General features: G+C 48.0%; 3 protein-coding genes and 1 non-coding gene across 4 annotated transcripts; all 4 read right to left on the bottom strand.

Annotated features, from left to right (window-relative positions):
- Positions 1-1,094: 1,094 nt before the first annotated feature.
- On the bottom strand, positions 1,095-1,168 carry EI90DRAFT_t208. Its single transcript has one exon. It is a non-coding gene; the product is annotated as a tRNA-Ala (tRNA).
- Positions 1,169-1,521: 353 nt separating this feature from the next.
- On the bottom strand, positions 1,522-2,862 carry EI90DRAFT_3019701 (peptidase S8/S53 domain-containing protein; the record flags this gene model as incomplete). The annotated part of the gene is made up of 4 exons (XM_039057394.1): positions 1,522-2,211; positions 2,274-2,548; positions 2,599-2,702; positions 2,753-2,862. The coding sequence occupies 4 exons, from the start codon at positions 2,860-2,862 to the stop codon at positions 1,522-1,524; spliced, it is 1,179 nt and encodes a 392-aa protein (XP_038911513.1).
- A 1,871-nt stretch (positions 2,863-4,733) lies between these two features.
- EI90DRAFT_3075990 (uncharacterized protein) lies at positions 4,734-6,153 on the bottom strand. The gene is made up of 4 exons (XM_039061616.1): positions 5,903-6,153; positions 5,734-5,788; positions 5,575-5,661; positions 4,734-5,524 (listed from the first exon to the last, which is right to left on the bottom strand). The coding sequence occupies exons 1-4, from the start codon at positions 6,025-6,027 to the stop codon at positions 5,024-5,026; spliced, it is 768 nt and encodes a 255-aa protein (XP_038911512.1). The 5' UTR covers positions 6,028-6,153; the 3' UTR covers positions 4,734-5,023.
- A 3,300-nt stretch (positions 6,154-9,453) lies between these two features.
- EI90DRAFT_3075982 (uncharacterized protein) lies at positions 9,454-10,350 on the bottom strand (the record flags this gene model as incomplete). The annotated part of the gene is made up of 1 exon (XM_039061615.1): positions 9,454-10,350. A coding segment is annotated over one exon (897 nt), but the record flags the coding sequence as incomplete, so codon positions are not given.
- Between the last annotated feature and the right edge of the window lie 3,546 nt (positions 10,351-13,896).

The raw sequence follows: 13,896 nt of genomic DNA, 5'->3' as shown, positions 1-13,896 counted from the left end.
TTTCCTGATTGTTCTTGGTCTCACTCCCAGCTGCTACTGGATACTCCTGGATACTCCTGGAAGCTCCTGGGAGGGTCCAGGAGCAGCTAATGGAAAATACTTTTGGAGACCCAAGAACTGAATTGATGGGAAAGTCTGAAAATTGAATAGGAAAGTGAGGGGAAGCCTTGTAGCATTGTTATTTTCTGCTGTTCTGATTTTTCCCAATTCTTCTTGGTCTCATTCCCAGCTGCTCCTCAATACTCCTGGAAGCTCCTGAAAGCTCCTGGGAGGGTCCAGGAGCAGCTGGGAGTGAGACCAAGAACAATCAGGAAAAATCAGAACAGCAGAAAATAACAATGCTTACAAGGCTTCCCCTCACTTTCCTATTCAATTTTCAGACTTTCCCATCAATTCAGTTCTCATTATTTCTTGGGTCTCCGAAAGTATTTTCCATTTTTCTCCATCATTTCTTCCTCAATTTTGCAAATAATTATATGTCCTGAAAGCACTTTAAAGGCACTATAGTTCCTGAATTTTTTTTTTGATTTTTCCCTAAATTTTTTTTTTCAACTTTTTAGAGACCAAAATTTTTCTCCCACTGCTCCTGGCACATTACATACTCCTCACCACTCCCAGCTGCTCCTGAACCCCCTCCCAGGAGAACACTATTGGCTCCAGGAGTGCCCAATCTGCTGTTTTGTCTCCCACATGCTCCAGCCACTCTTGATGCTCTGGAGCATAACGGACTTTTGCTGATGCTGCACTGGTGGCAGGATGGACATCATTATCTCTCTAACCTCATGTTGTGCACCACTTTGTATTTCTTTTATCTTGGTTGGCCACCTGAATATGTATATAATGTCCGTGACTTGGCCAGAACACAATATCTAACTATCAGATCGATATCGCATTCAGACACCTGCCAGCTGATAACAGGTCTGGAGGTGATGCAGATGTAGATGGGAGGCAGAGTGGGAGAGAGTCAAAGGAGGAGGTAGTCCTAGGATCGTTGGCAATGACCGGAGGCAGCAGAGAGAGATTGGGAAGGCTGGTGGAGGTCATAGGAGTCATCTAGGACTAGGGTGGTGGGAGGTGGAAGATCTGGGATATGACAGACATACTGGGAATCAAACTCCAGTCCTCTGGATCGCGAACTCAGTGTGCACAGCCATTACACCATACACCCTGTTAGGCTGAGGTGGTTATTTCAACAGTACCATCATATCTGAAGGCCACCATGTATGACCTTCACTCGCTGCCATGGCATCCATTTTATTTTTATTTTATTTTCTTGAATGTTTTTCCCATGTTGTTGCAAGAAAGATGATTGATGCTTGCAACATAACAACATAGTTATTTGATGAGAACAGAATTAACAAGTGGGCAGTGCAGAATCTGGCAAAGCGCAAGCACTCTAGTGGCAGAAAGGGCTGCAGAAATTGTTGGCTTAAATGCAGTGATTAACAAATGGCCCACATCTTAATAATTTTGATCTATTGGTAAAGTTTTTTTGGAGTACAAGAACATCCATTTCCAACATCAGGAAATGTCAGGTGGGGGTGACATCCAATCTACTACTTTCAACGTTGTGGTTCCCGGTGGCTGGCCCCAAACTTTTTTCTCGCCATTTCTCGCTATGAGATAATATATCTCATCATTGGACAGATCGCCATTACCATAAAGATATATAGCCCTGGCTACCACGCGCGCAGCTAAAGCAGCTGCCATGCCAGTGCCACTCCACCTTGCGCCCGCACTCGGGCTGCCGACCCCAAGAGTATCAACATCGACACCCAGGCCAAAAGCTTTGATGAGAGACCCCTGGTTGGAGAACGATGCGAACATGTTATGGTCGTCAATAGCACCAATGGTGAAAACCCCCTCAACAGCCGTAGGACTGAACAACTTTACGTCCTCCGAGGAATCGCCTGCCCCAGCTATAACATGCAGCCCCCCAGCGACGGCCCTTCTGAAGATCTCGTTAACTCCCTGATCCCAAACGACAGTCAAGGGCGTCAAAGCAATGACACGTTTCCCAGATCTGAATTGCTCATAAACATACGCCAGGGCACGGACCAAGTTGCTGGACAATATGATTCCGTCATCAGAGACAATCTTGACCGAAATAGCATTGGCGCAAGTCGCTCCACCGCACTCGCTCGCTATTGCTATCCCAGCGACTGCCGTGCCATGACCGGTTTTGTCCTCGTGGGGTGCACCAACATAGGACTGCACACAGAAGCAGGTATGAGTAAACATATATGACAGAGAGTGGGCAGAGAGATACACACAGGACCCCACCTCGCACGTCCACCGAAGCAGTTGTGTTGAGGGAACATTCCACCACTCAACACGAAAATAAGGATGGGGTTTGTGCATGGCTCCTCTGATGCACATCCTTCGGGCTCCACCAAAACGTCACGCGTTGTTTCATCCCTTTCGTTCACTTCGTGGAGGACATCGTCAATGGAATGCACGGCATCAGCTTCAACGTAGAGAACCTCGGGGCTACTGAGAATGCCATTAAGTGATGCTCCAGTTGCGTTTGCGGAGTAGCTGTTCAGGTCTACGGAAATTGGCATTTCTTCGGTGGAAAATTCTCTAATATCAACTTACTTGCATGCCGGTGAGCGATTGAAAATTCTGACCCAGGGCTCCGGGCGGATATCCGAGTGATACCCTTGATATGATCGTCCATACTTGCGTTGGATTTCAGCACACTAAATAATGAGTCGGCCAGTACCCCGTTATGCCTATGTGTGGGACATACACAATGTACGAGTTAGGTACCACCGAACGATTCAGCATCCCAATATGAACAGAGGCAGCGGGGGTCGTTGTTGCGAATATGACGAGAATAGCCGCGGTTGAGAATTTCATTGCTGAATCCCCTGAATGGGTTGTGAAAAACAGGAGAGCTAGGAAGGAAAAACTGACGGCAAGCTGAGCGTATGTCCAGTGCCATATATGTCGTGCATCAACCCAATACTATTGTATATGTCCCGATTTTCGCCTTGACCTGCGTAATATACAACCTGATTACTGTAACAACCAGTCATGCGTCACGCTAGGGAACTTGGTTGGGGCACTAAATGTTGTACTACCTTCCTATTACGGAAAGCCTCAAAAACTGAAGCCAAAAAAGCGACCCATTTAAAAGCTATTATGTAAACCAAAGGGAACCGATCCGAGAAAGCGGTACCTATGGATGGATGGATCTCCCAGTAAACGGATGAAGATTTCCTAGCGGATCGGATCGGGGTCAGTAAACCTCCCCCAGTATGACCCGCAGCTACGGTGTTTACGGAACACTCAGGGATGCAGCTCTCATTAGAGTCACATTCTACCTCGAAGTTCCTTTTTGTTCCAACTGAGCACTGGGTCCCGAACTGGTCCTCTTTCAGAAGTACACGGGGCTCATGTATGATCCCGACGCGCTACGCACCGCCGACGCTCCATAAGTGCTCGTTCTATTCAGTTTCGTTTGGTCAAACTACCCTTCCAGCCCCAGCATGGAGTAACGCCAGCCATTCCACCTGATTCATACCGTATAAAGCAGGGGGAGATGGCTATCAGATGTGGATTCGCACTGATTCAACCTCCGTTTCCGGTACATGCATGACTTGAAACTGAACAAGCGGACCATTTCGGCGTCGTTAATCCCCCTACCATGCATGGGGGAAGGCAACTCTTACTGATTTCACCGCTCGGTGCGAGTGTGCACGACAAATAAAAGCTTGTATTTTTCGTTGGCCGAACTTGCGGGGCATTTGTCCAAGATCTCATTCCCCCTCCTTCATCTTTCAGATACAACACTCATACGACAATGGACCCAATTCTCATCATCATCCGGTGCAATTAAAATCACATTCTGTCTTTTTAAGCACGTACTAGTTCCCGAACTGGACCACCTCTCAAAAGTACATGGGCATGATTTCCACGCGCCACACACTGCCGACGTCCCGTAAGTGCTTCCAGCACTGGGCGACAATGCAATCAATTACTTAATGAAGCATGTTCCGTCAGACTCCCTTACGTGTTGGCATACGTATACGGCAAGAGCAGTGATTAGTTACTCCTTGGAATCTAGATGCAGAAGCTGGTAGCGTGCCTACGTTGAAAGACTGACCGAGTTACCGCACTCTAAAAGTCTCACTCTTTCTCGTGCTGTTTGGCAACAACAGCAATGAATTCTCCAGCATGATGCAGAGCGACGCGTCCGAACACACGTCCCGGTGCAGAAGAGGAAAACTGGATAGGACCTCTGGCCCGTGCAAATATTTTGCACTTCATTGGATGGTGCTCAAAGAGTGATAGTGTTATTGTTGAAAGCACCAGGGATGAGGCGGGCGGACGGTAGACTTCTAAATTGGAACGCGTTAACGCTCGATGTAAATACATACGTTGAGGTCGTTCCTCCAACAGTTATTGTCAATATTTTCGCGATGAACAGATGCCCACTCTCCGTACTCTCAAGGGACTAATTAAACCCCCATCGATTTTAGCAGCAGAAGCGCCAGCGAAAATTGAATTGAAATGTGGAAGCAGGGGCTGCGGTTGCGGGGCCTACACGCGCCCCGCCCGCACATAAGCTAGCCACTGGCTCTGTTCGGCCCCTGTGTATGGTACCCTGTAAATTCCGAGAATTGAAGATGAAAGCTACAAGTATGCGCGCGTATGTTACATATATACTCGAGTCGTACCGCAGTAATATGTCCAATGCAATTTTGCAAGCTAGCACCCTGTGTAAGTACCTTAGTGCGACATCGAATTACAACATTTAGGCGCCACCCATTGGGCTGATGGTACATACACGACACGTTACGCATACATATACATCGGATGTCATAAATGAATTTTTCAACAGCACAACAAAGACGTACGATTTCCAACAACTAGGAGTTTTGACATGACTTGGGAAATATGGGGCCCTTCCATAAAATCTGTGGTTCGCCATCGCTCCTAGGCAGAATCCACAAGGGAAGTAGGTTGAATAAAGGGGTCCTCGCCACTTCCCATTAAAGAGAGGTTGATCACCTGCCTACCCCCCGAAGTGGAAGCAGGGATGCCACTCCCGGGCATCATTACCGAGTGAGTACGCTGGAGGGATGGACCCGTATTCTTGAAACGGTGGGTGAGAAGGCGGATGGATGTAGCTTAGATCGGCGACGGGCGGTTGGTCGTGTCCGATCCGCCACGCACCCATGAAGGGCTGTACGTATCGGTCGCTTCCGATTATTAACTGCCGCGTATCCATGGAGGATTCCTGGGAGCTGGCTGCTACCCCGTTGGGAGGGCCAGTGCCGTACCTCGAGAGGTCCTCACCACCCCAACCAGTTCCCAACGTTTGGGAGCGGGGATTCTCCAAGGGTTTCACTGTCGAGCGAGTATGCTGGGAACCTGAACCCGAGTCGTGGAAACTGGGAGGTGGTGCGAATTCAAATTGCTTGAGGTTGAGGATTTTATCGCCTAACTTATTTCTTGGATCGCTGTTCCATTGAGCGATCGCGTTCACGACCATGCACTTCCTATAATCCTTTTCCTATAACCTCTTGTGTTAATAAAACACTCCGTGGAGACAATAGTACGCACCGTCAGCCACGCGGGCCGAGCTTGTCCATGACTTTTCAGGCATTGGAGACGAAGGTTAAAGCATTCTTCACAAGGGACCCAGAATCGCTTTCTTTACAGGCCTGCGATCATTGAGGAGTGAAGATTATGTATGGGCCCGGATACTTAAGGCTCGCTCACCTTCCTACGAACTCGACATGTAAAGCAACCGTCCTTGGTGCGTGCTGAGGACATTCTTGAGAGGGGGGATGGAATAATGTCAGCTACGTTGAAGAATCAAGATGGCAGAGTGCGTGAACGCCAAAGAGAAAAGTGGCCAGCGAATAAGGTCAAGGATTGGAGAACAAACATGTGGCCAATGAATATAGTGCGGAAACCCATCCATTTGTGTGTTCGCAGGGGCTTTTGCAGAGATACTATGAAAAAGACTAGTATGAAGCCAGTGACTGATATGACGTCAGCTATCGCATGCATGTGGTCACACAGCCTGCAAGGGGGATAGCTATATCGGCACCTGATAATTTGTCCTACGTGATAACGGGGACTTTTTTGGCGCCACTAGTGCAGCAGGCGACATAGAAATCGGCCCGCCCGATTTGGAGGAATGAAGCTTAGTAATCAGCTAAAAATGGTAGCAATGAATGGTATGTACAAATCGTCAACTGAGTTGAAGCGACTTCATTCCAACACCATCACATATTCAGTCTGCGTACATCTAGGGGAATGTGTCAAGTACCATTCCCACACCCCCGACGATTCCTTGTGAGTTTCCATCAATTCCGCATCATAGAACATCAAGTCTGTTCGCTCGAATGCGGTACTTCAGCCTCTATGACTTCGTAATATTATATAGATGAAGGCAGGACCAGACGCTCCAGGTATATTCCTGTTAGAAGTTAGGAATATCGACGTCCCATACTTTGGGCGCACGGACCTGCAGCCGCCAGAGATTTTCCGTTATTCCTTTATTGTCTTTCTTATAGATCGACGTCGCTGTAGGCTTAAAAGCCACTGGATGCGACCTTTTTTTGTTTCCCTCAGTTCTACTCTCGTGAACTGAGGTGAGGTCTACTTTCTTGCGCGGCTACTCCTCTCACTAAAGACTGGTGTGTATTCTACTTAGCGCTAATCCTACGCTAGGTACACCAATATCATTCTAGTTCTACTCTCGTGAACTGAGCGCTAATCCTACGCTAGTTCTCCCACAATTCCACCAGTAACCGTATATCTATATAAAGGAATTAATAGTCAATCAGATCGGTGCTCAACAAATGCTGTAGCAGCGCGCATCGTCAGGGCACTTTTTCCGTTACGCGCTGGTGAAAGCCTATGATATTCATACCACAAGCTAGCTAGTATCCTCTTAGACAGCTAATAGTCCACTCCTTTCTCACCAGCAGGATTCAGACTGCGCTGCTCGTCACATCGCGAGATCGGCATCCGCTAAGCGAATGGATCGGTATGCCCTTGCGCTACTTCACTACTGCCACCTTCAACACCGATTTTGGTCACTGTTACCCTTAGATGAGCTTGTCACTAGAGTGTCTCGATAGGGGAAGCGCCTCCAGATTAGATCGCGCTCTTGGTATATTAATACACCTATTACTTTCCTGCAGTTGTAGGAAATCACAACAGCTCACACGAAAACGCGCATTTTATGTGGTGCTCATGTAACTTGCAAGTTCCATTCCCGTATGTTCATATACCTACTTTGCTTGGGCCCGTATTGGCATCAGCGATCGGAATCGAGCCAGAGCCTGGGTCAATGTCAACAGCTACGCCCAACTAGAAGGGCCGCGCCCATCATGGAAACGCATCATTTTCTGAGCGCAGATAAATCCTTGATCCCCCGGGTGCATGCATTACGTTCCCGTCAGACTCACAGAGTGTCCGCTGCAAATATGACTGTTTGGCAGTCCTTTAATTAATGATTGATCGGAATCTCGACCCTACTGTATGTGCCTTCGAGGATCGAGATCAAAAAAATAAGATTGAGCTACATATGAGTCAAGCAGTGGGCAGTGACGATCAAGTGCCAAATATGATCGACCATGAACGAGGGAAGGTGACATATACATAACGAAAACGTATGATTTCCAACAACGGGATTCCGACTTAGGGGTTTTGATAATTTGCAGATAGGAAATGATGCGTGGACTCGCGGCGTCCAGAGAGAGTTAAACCCTCACGATGTCTCGGTGCCTCAAGATGGACTCAATAGTCGGGTAAGTTGTAAGGTACCCCGCGTTGTGTCCACTCTCATAAGCACCTTGTGCATAGCAAGGGTATGTGGGGTTAAAGTTTAGGGCTTGTACAGTCGTGGGACCAGCAGGACCACCGTACGAAAACAGCAAATCGAATGGGGGCGGCCGGACAAGCGTTCGTGACAAGCCTTGGCGGCCACAGTGGGGCACAATGAATGGCCCTTCGACGCGACTGGTCATTATAGCTGTTGTGTAACAAAATAATATTTTCACACCGTGCCCAACTGGGAAGAAAGTATTGATTGAACTCGCTCACCGTCCATGGCGATGGGTGATGCTGTGTATCGGTAATTCCCCATTTCCATTTTCTGCGGAACACCCACGAAGGGTTTCTGAGAACTAATCGTTACCCCATCGACGAGAGTTTCGCCATTGCTTGGGTAAGAAATGAAGCCTTGACTGCCCTTCCAACACCGAGGTTGGCCAGGGAATGAAGCCACTCTTGGGAGAGTGTAGTCCTCCAGCAAGCATGCTGCATGCGGGGAAGCTGAAAGATACTCTTCCACAATGGCAGAAAACGCCGGTGGAGGGGGTACTGAATATTGAAGTTGCTCAAGATTAAGGATCTGGTCTCCTAATAACTGGTGGACGCCGCCTGGCGCGGCAAGTACCCGCTACTCATTCCGCGTTGGTTTGATCATTCAGCAATCTCCACATTGTTTACATTTCGCTTTTCGGAAATCCCGCTGCGAAGCTATGTGTATATACTTTTGAAGTACATTTGACTCAAAAGAAAACTATCTATTGGATTCGAAGGTTGATCAGAGACAAGTGCCCACATCCTTGGCTCGGACACACACCGTGGACACAGGCGTCCCGATCTGAAAGTGTGCGAAGTGGAACGTAATGCGCATCACTGGGGTTGCGCGCTATCCGTCATTGGTGGAGGTCATCGAACACTCATTGCGACGGGGGCTCACTTGGAGGCACACATGAACATGGGGAACCCCACTCCCCTCATGCTCAATGAATCCCAACCATGCTTTGTTCGTCTCAAAATTCTGTTTGAAGCTGTCACCGTCTATAGCTGCGGTGTGTCAGACGTCATTACGCACCGATCCCCATACTAAGACATGGGCTGAACCACGTTGTTGGTGTAATATCACGCAGTCGGGTAGAACTGGAGTACATCCACAAATCTGCATGTACGGTTGAAAGAGTGGATCAGAAGAGATGTACACAGACTCACTCAAGTTAGAGGAAGCCATAGTCTGTACAGACACGGTTGATTCGCAAAGGCAGCGTGAGGTAGATGGTCCATGGACGGTTGAGAGAGCGGATCAGAAGGGACAGACAGAGACTCACCGAAATCAGAGGAAGCCATAGTAAGAAGTCGGACGTGGTGATGCAGTGTGAGGTGGATGGTCTTTGTGGCCTGAGTTGCATTGTAGCGGAGTGAGCCGAAATTCTATTGTGGTATGGTCAGAATGGGAAAAAAGGACCCTAGGTTACAGAGGACCCTGTGCACAGAGTGGGGCCTAAATTTGCAGGGCCCGCTACGGAGTAGCGGGAATTTGTTTCTTGGATTGCTGTTCCACGCAGCGATAGCCTCTGTGACCATTCGCTCCCTCGAATCCTTTTCCTATAACCGCTGGTGTCAAAAGAGCGCTCTCGTTAGGGACAGTAGTACGCACCGCTAACCATATGGGCCGACTCTGTCCATCACTTTGCAAGCATTGGAGACGAACATCCGAGCATTCGTCACATGGATATCCGGAATCCCCAATGCGCCTCGTACATGTCTGTGATCGGGTAGCGTAGATAACGTACGCACCAGTATACATAAGGCTCCTAAGAAGCGTACCTTCCTGCGAACTTGACATGTAAAGCACGCATCTTCGCTCTTCCCCACTGTCCCCCTCGAAGAACTTGTTCCAGGGATAGGATAATTCAAACTCTCTCTGGCCTGCTCTAGTTCATTCATTCCCGTTGAGACTGGGGCATGTTGATCCTCTTCGACCCATTTCAGTTCGTTTGTTGCTGAGATGGGGAAAACATGATACTCTTTGTCCATCGGCTCATTCGTCGTTGCAGAAATGGGAGCACGTTGGTCAACTTTGATCCGATTTAGTTCGCCTGTCGTTGGAAAGGGGTACAATTGACTTTCTTGGCACCCCTTTTGGCCCATTTCTGAAACAGAAGAAAAATGACTCTTTTCGCTCCTTAGACTGCTTGTGGTTGACATGAGAGGAAGTTGACCTTCTTCGGTCTGTTTGGTTTTGGGCGCTGTTAAAATGGGTGAAGTTTGACTCTTTCTGCCCTTTGATTGATTGGTTACTGTTGAAACGGGTTCGCCCTTTTCGACCTGTTTTGATCCGTTCGTTCTCGAAGAAAGAAAAAATTGGCTTTCTGTGCCCTCTGGTTTATTCATCGTTGCGGGGTGACTAGGCTGGCCTTCGATCGGTGTTGGTTCCTTCGTTAAGGAAGGTAATGAAAATTGAAGTTGCTCGAGATTAGGGATTTGTTGGCTCAATTTGTTTCTTGGATTGCTGTTCCACGCAGCACCTGCGTCCACGACCATGGAATCCGTTTCCTATAATTACTCGTGTGAATAAACTACATTTAGGAGGACAGCAGTGTACTCACCGCTGACCACGCGGGCCGACTTTGTTCATGGCTTTCCAGGCATTGGAGGCGGAGGATCGAGGATCTGTCTCGTGGAGATCCGTGAAGTCCACTGTGCCTCGTATATCTCTGTCGCCGAACCAACGCACGCCGAAGAGGTAGGTTGACAAGAATGACACAGAGGGAGATGACGGTTATGTAGGCAGAGAAGTGCTTTGTGTTCGGATCCCAGAAAATGAGAATGATTTAGGCGGCGGAGACTTCGACGGGAACGGAGATGGCTTGTGTCTACGAGTCATTTGGGGGGAAGAGAGTAATGGGAATCAGTAGAACGTGATGGGCTTGGCATAATAATCTCCGAATGCGTCGGGGGGCGCGTTTGTATTAAAGTCGTGATACTCACGTAGAAGTAGTTCTATTGAGATAGTCGGTACCATGTAAGGGGGACGATGAAAAGAGAGAGCGCGTAAGTAATGTTATCATGTCGGCTGGATGGGGAGGAAGAAACAACAGACGAAATGACCCCTCCCGCGTGCAGGGGAAATCGGATTGAAAAGTGAGCACGGTCATTACTTACCCAGCCAGTAGCAAAAATCGAAAGCAGGATCCACTCATCGCGCAGCCAAAGAATATCAAGGGGCAATCAGCATATCGTGTGCGAACACAAGCGAGCGTCAGAAATAGGCGAAAACCAAGTCATCTCTCTGAGACTGCACAATGTCGAATACGAAATCGGTCCAATGAATAGGTAGGCAAGCGAAGCATCCAGGGGTCGATGGCTTTTCCCGAACCGAGGAAAAGACCCGTACCGATTGTACCTGCGATGGCAATCCTACCATCACGAGGGCAGGAAGGTGAGATGTGGTTGACGATAAGAGGTTCAATTGAACGAATGCTCACATCTGTACGCGACGCTGCCCAAGGCGCCGTTGAAATCATGCTCGTCAAAGTCTATCAAAGAAGCAACCAGTCAATGCACGTTTCGCCCGACTTGTGCAGAAAAAGCCACATACGATACTTGTTACTTGCAACAGGATTACCGGTCACATAGACTTCATCTGCACCTTTCTCCTTGTCCAGAGGGTATGGTTTCTCATCGATGTGGGACATGATGGTTTTTGGAATTCGCAGCTGGACGGGTGAGGAGGACGAAGGAAGGGAAGAAGAAGAGGGGAGCCCTGAAAGCGATAGGACCCACAATATTGGCGCATGGGATTTATAACAGGCACTATGCGATGAAGAAGAGTATAAGACAAATGTGGAGACTAGCGATGTACGTGAACTAGCAGTAATCTTAGACTCACCTCAGTCCGTGAACTGAGGAAAAGTCGTCAGGTCCAAAAATTCATGTTTTATAGCCAGGCGCTATGAATGCGCACCGACTTTGGCAGCGAGTATCCCAAGAAAGGAACAAGAGTAGATCATGAGCACCTCAAGACTCAACGTGAGTTGGAGTTGGCCTCAGCATACGCTACGATCCCAAGAATTTTAATAAAGAGAAGCATGAATAATTGGGTCTAGCGCGCAATGACCGTCAAGTGAATTTCAAACACATGGATCGATCAAATGGAAGCCCGACACAACATCACTGCAATTCAGTCGGGTAACTCCAAGTCTCCAATTCCTCTCTTTCCATGAGCCACAAACTATGTGGGTTACCATCTTCTCTTCATACTCCAACCTGGAAAGCAGACAGAGCGCTAGGCAGATGACCAGCCTAGCAGAGCGCCATCTCAACCTTCTAGGCCTCCTTTCACTTCATCTAGGCAGGCCTCCGGCCACTTCGTAATATTAGAGACACACCATCCAAACTGGATTACTCTACCAACACCCGCTCGGAGCGCCACACCGATCCACATGGGTTTCCATTACTTCCGTACCGATCAGTGAGAATTGCCGGTGTCGATAGACTTTAATCCATCAATTAACGCATCAACAAACAGCTTTGCTAATACCATACATACGATTACGCCTTATCGCGACATAGTCTAACCAGGGACTTGCGTGTGCCACCTGTTGCATGGCTAAGCTGACCTCTGCCAGGATCATGAGCGGGATGGCTGGTATCACTCTGGTCATTGGTACTATTGGCTCCCTCGCTATCGGAGACTCAATGTTTCGATTAGGAGTGCATGGGCACACTAACACTCTCCTCCCTAACACGATGTGATAAGACAACGGATTGACGCAAGCATAGTCCATATCCCCTTCTTGGGATAGACGCCCCAATCGATATAAGCACTCGACTACAGTCACTCCTAAACTCGCCAGAAAAGCAATTATGTCACATCATAATTCATGACAACTTCCTAATTCCTTCTTTCAGGCATACGGGCACTCAGCCAAATCACACTGGCAATGGGTGTGGCCAATGGGATGCATCTAGTGAGTCAACGAAGGCACTCACAACATACATACTATATGCCTGCCCCTGAGGCCACAGGAATCAACCACAACGACTCTTATTTATGGCTTCGTGACTCAGTCCATTGACCTACTATGCAGCATGGGGCAGTACTTATATGGCTATAATCACATTGAACATTGATGATCATGACCGGATATGATGCTGGGGGGACAGTGTTCAACCCGATGGCTAGGTTAGGCAAATGGAATTTCGAGCTGTCACCAAATTAATAGGCACATACGTTTTGTTCACCATTCGATGTGACAAATCCTCTATTGTGTTCAGTATATACAGAGGGGAATCAGAAGGAACGACATCTTGGAAGTCCCAGAAAATGGCCACCCCATGTTTATGCCCACCTGGGGTACATAACTCGGCTTCCCTCATCTTTCATGGTTGCTTTCACAACAGAATCATAGGGACTTGTCAACCACTGTTCTCCCTTCTACTTAAAACATCAGGATGACAATTGTTGTCTCTGGGCTGGTGAAGAGGGATGAAAACAATATGTGAGGTGAGACCATGTTGAAAAAAGTGGTTTCGGTTTTTGACTCATGCCTGTGTTTGTGGCTGATAAGGCTTGGAGGATAATGTCAACACGGTTTGATATACTGCAGGTTGTGTGTGGATTGTCATCGTTGTAACGGGTCTATCGCCTAGACTCGAGACAGAGAGAAGGGGGAGGGTGGTAGTGTGCATGGGTGTGGTTTGTGAGGCTGGGTCTTGGTCCGTGGGCGCTACTGAGTCTGCAAAAACCTCAAACAAACACTCACCTACGTCTCTCTTGGACGTCAAGGCTGAGTATTATGATGTGAGGGGTCTTAGACATGAGCAACTAGCTCAGAGGGGGCGTTAGGGTCGTGGATGGCATCTTTGCCACTTGGATGCAACTTCTGCTTGTCCCTTCACGGGTCTATTCAATACTAACTTGTTATGTACAAGCTGTTATCTAGTTTATATATGTTTGAAATGGAATGAATGGCCTGGGGGAATGTAAACGGGCCATTAGGCAACCGTAAATGATGAATATCCAATTGGGAACAAAGAAACAATAAAAGAAATATGAATGAATGGGGAATATGTGATAACGGGTCCGAAATGGAAATT

Source organism: Cantharellus anzutake (assembly GCF_015039405.1).
Source record: "Cantharellus anzutake strain C23 chromosome Unknown EI90scaffold_62, whole genome shotgun sequence".
Taxonomy (NCBI): domain Eukaryota; kingdom Fungi; phylum Basidiomycota; class Agaricomycetes; order Cantharellales; family Hydnaceae; genus Cantharellus; species Cantharellus anzutake.
This window is presented reverse-complemented; position numbering and strand designations above follow the sequence as displayed.

Coding starts and splice junctions, on each gene's coding strand:
- EI90DRAFT_3075990 (XM_039061616.1), bottom strand. CDS start 6,027: ATGCATGCGATAGCTGACGTCATATCAGTCACTGGCTTCATACTAGTC. Junction 5,789..5,902: donor ACTATATTCATTGGCCACAT/GTTTGTTCTCCA, acceptor CCCCCTCTCAAG/AATGTCCTCAGCACGCACCA. Junction 5,662..5,733: donor CATGTCGAGTTCGTAGGAAG/GTGAGCGAGCCT, acceptor CTGTAAAGAAAG/CGATTCTGGGTCCCTTGTGA.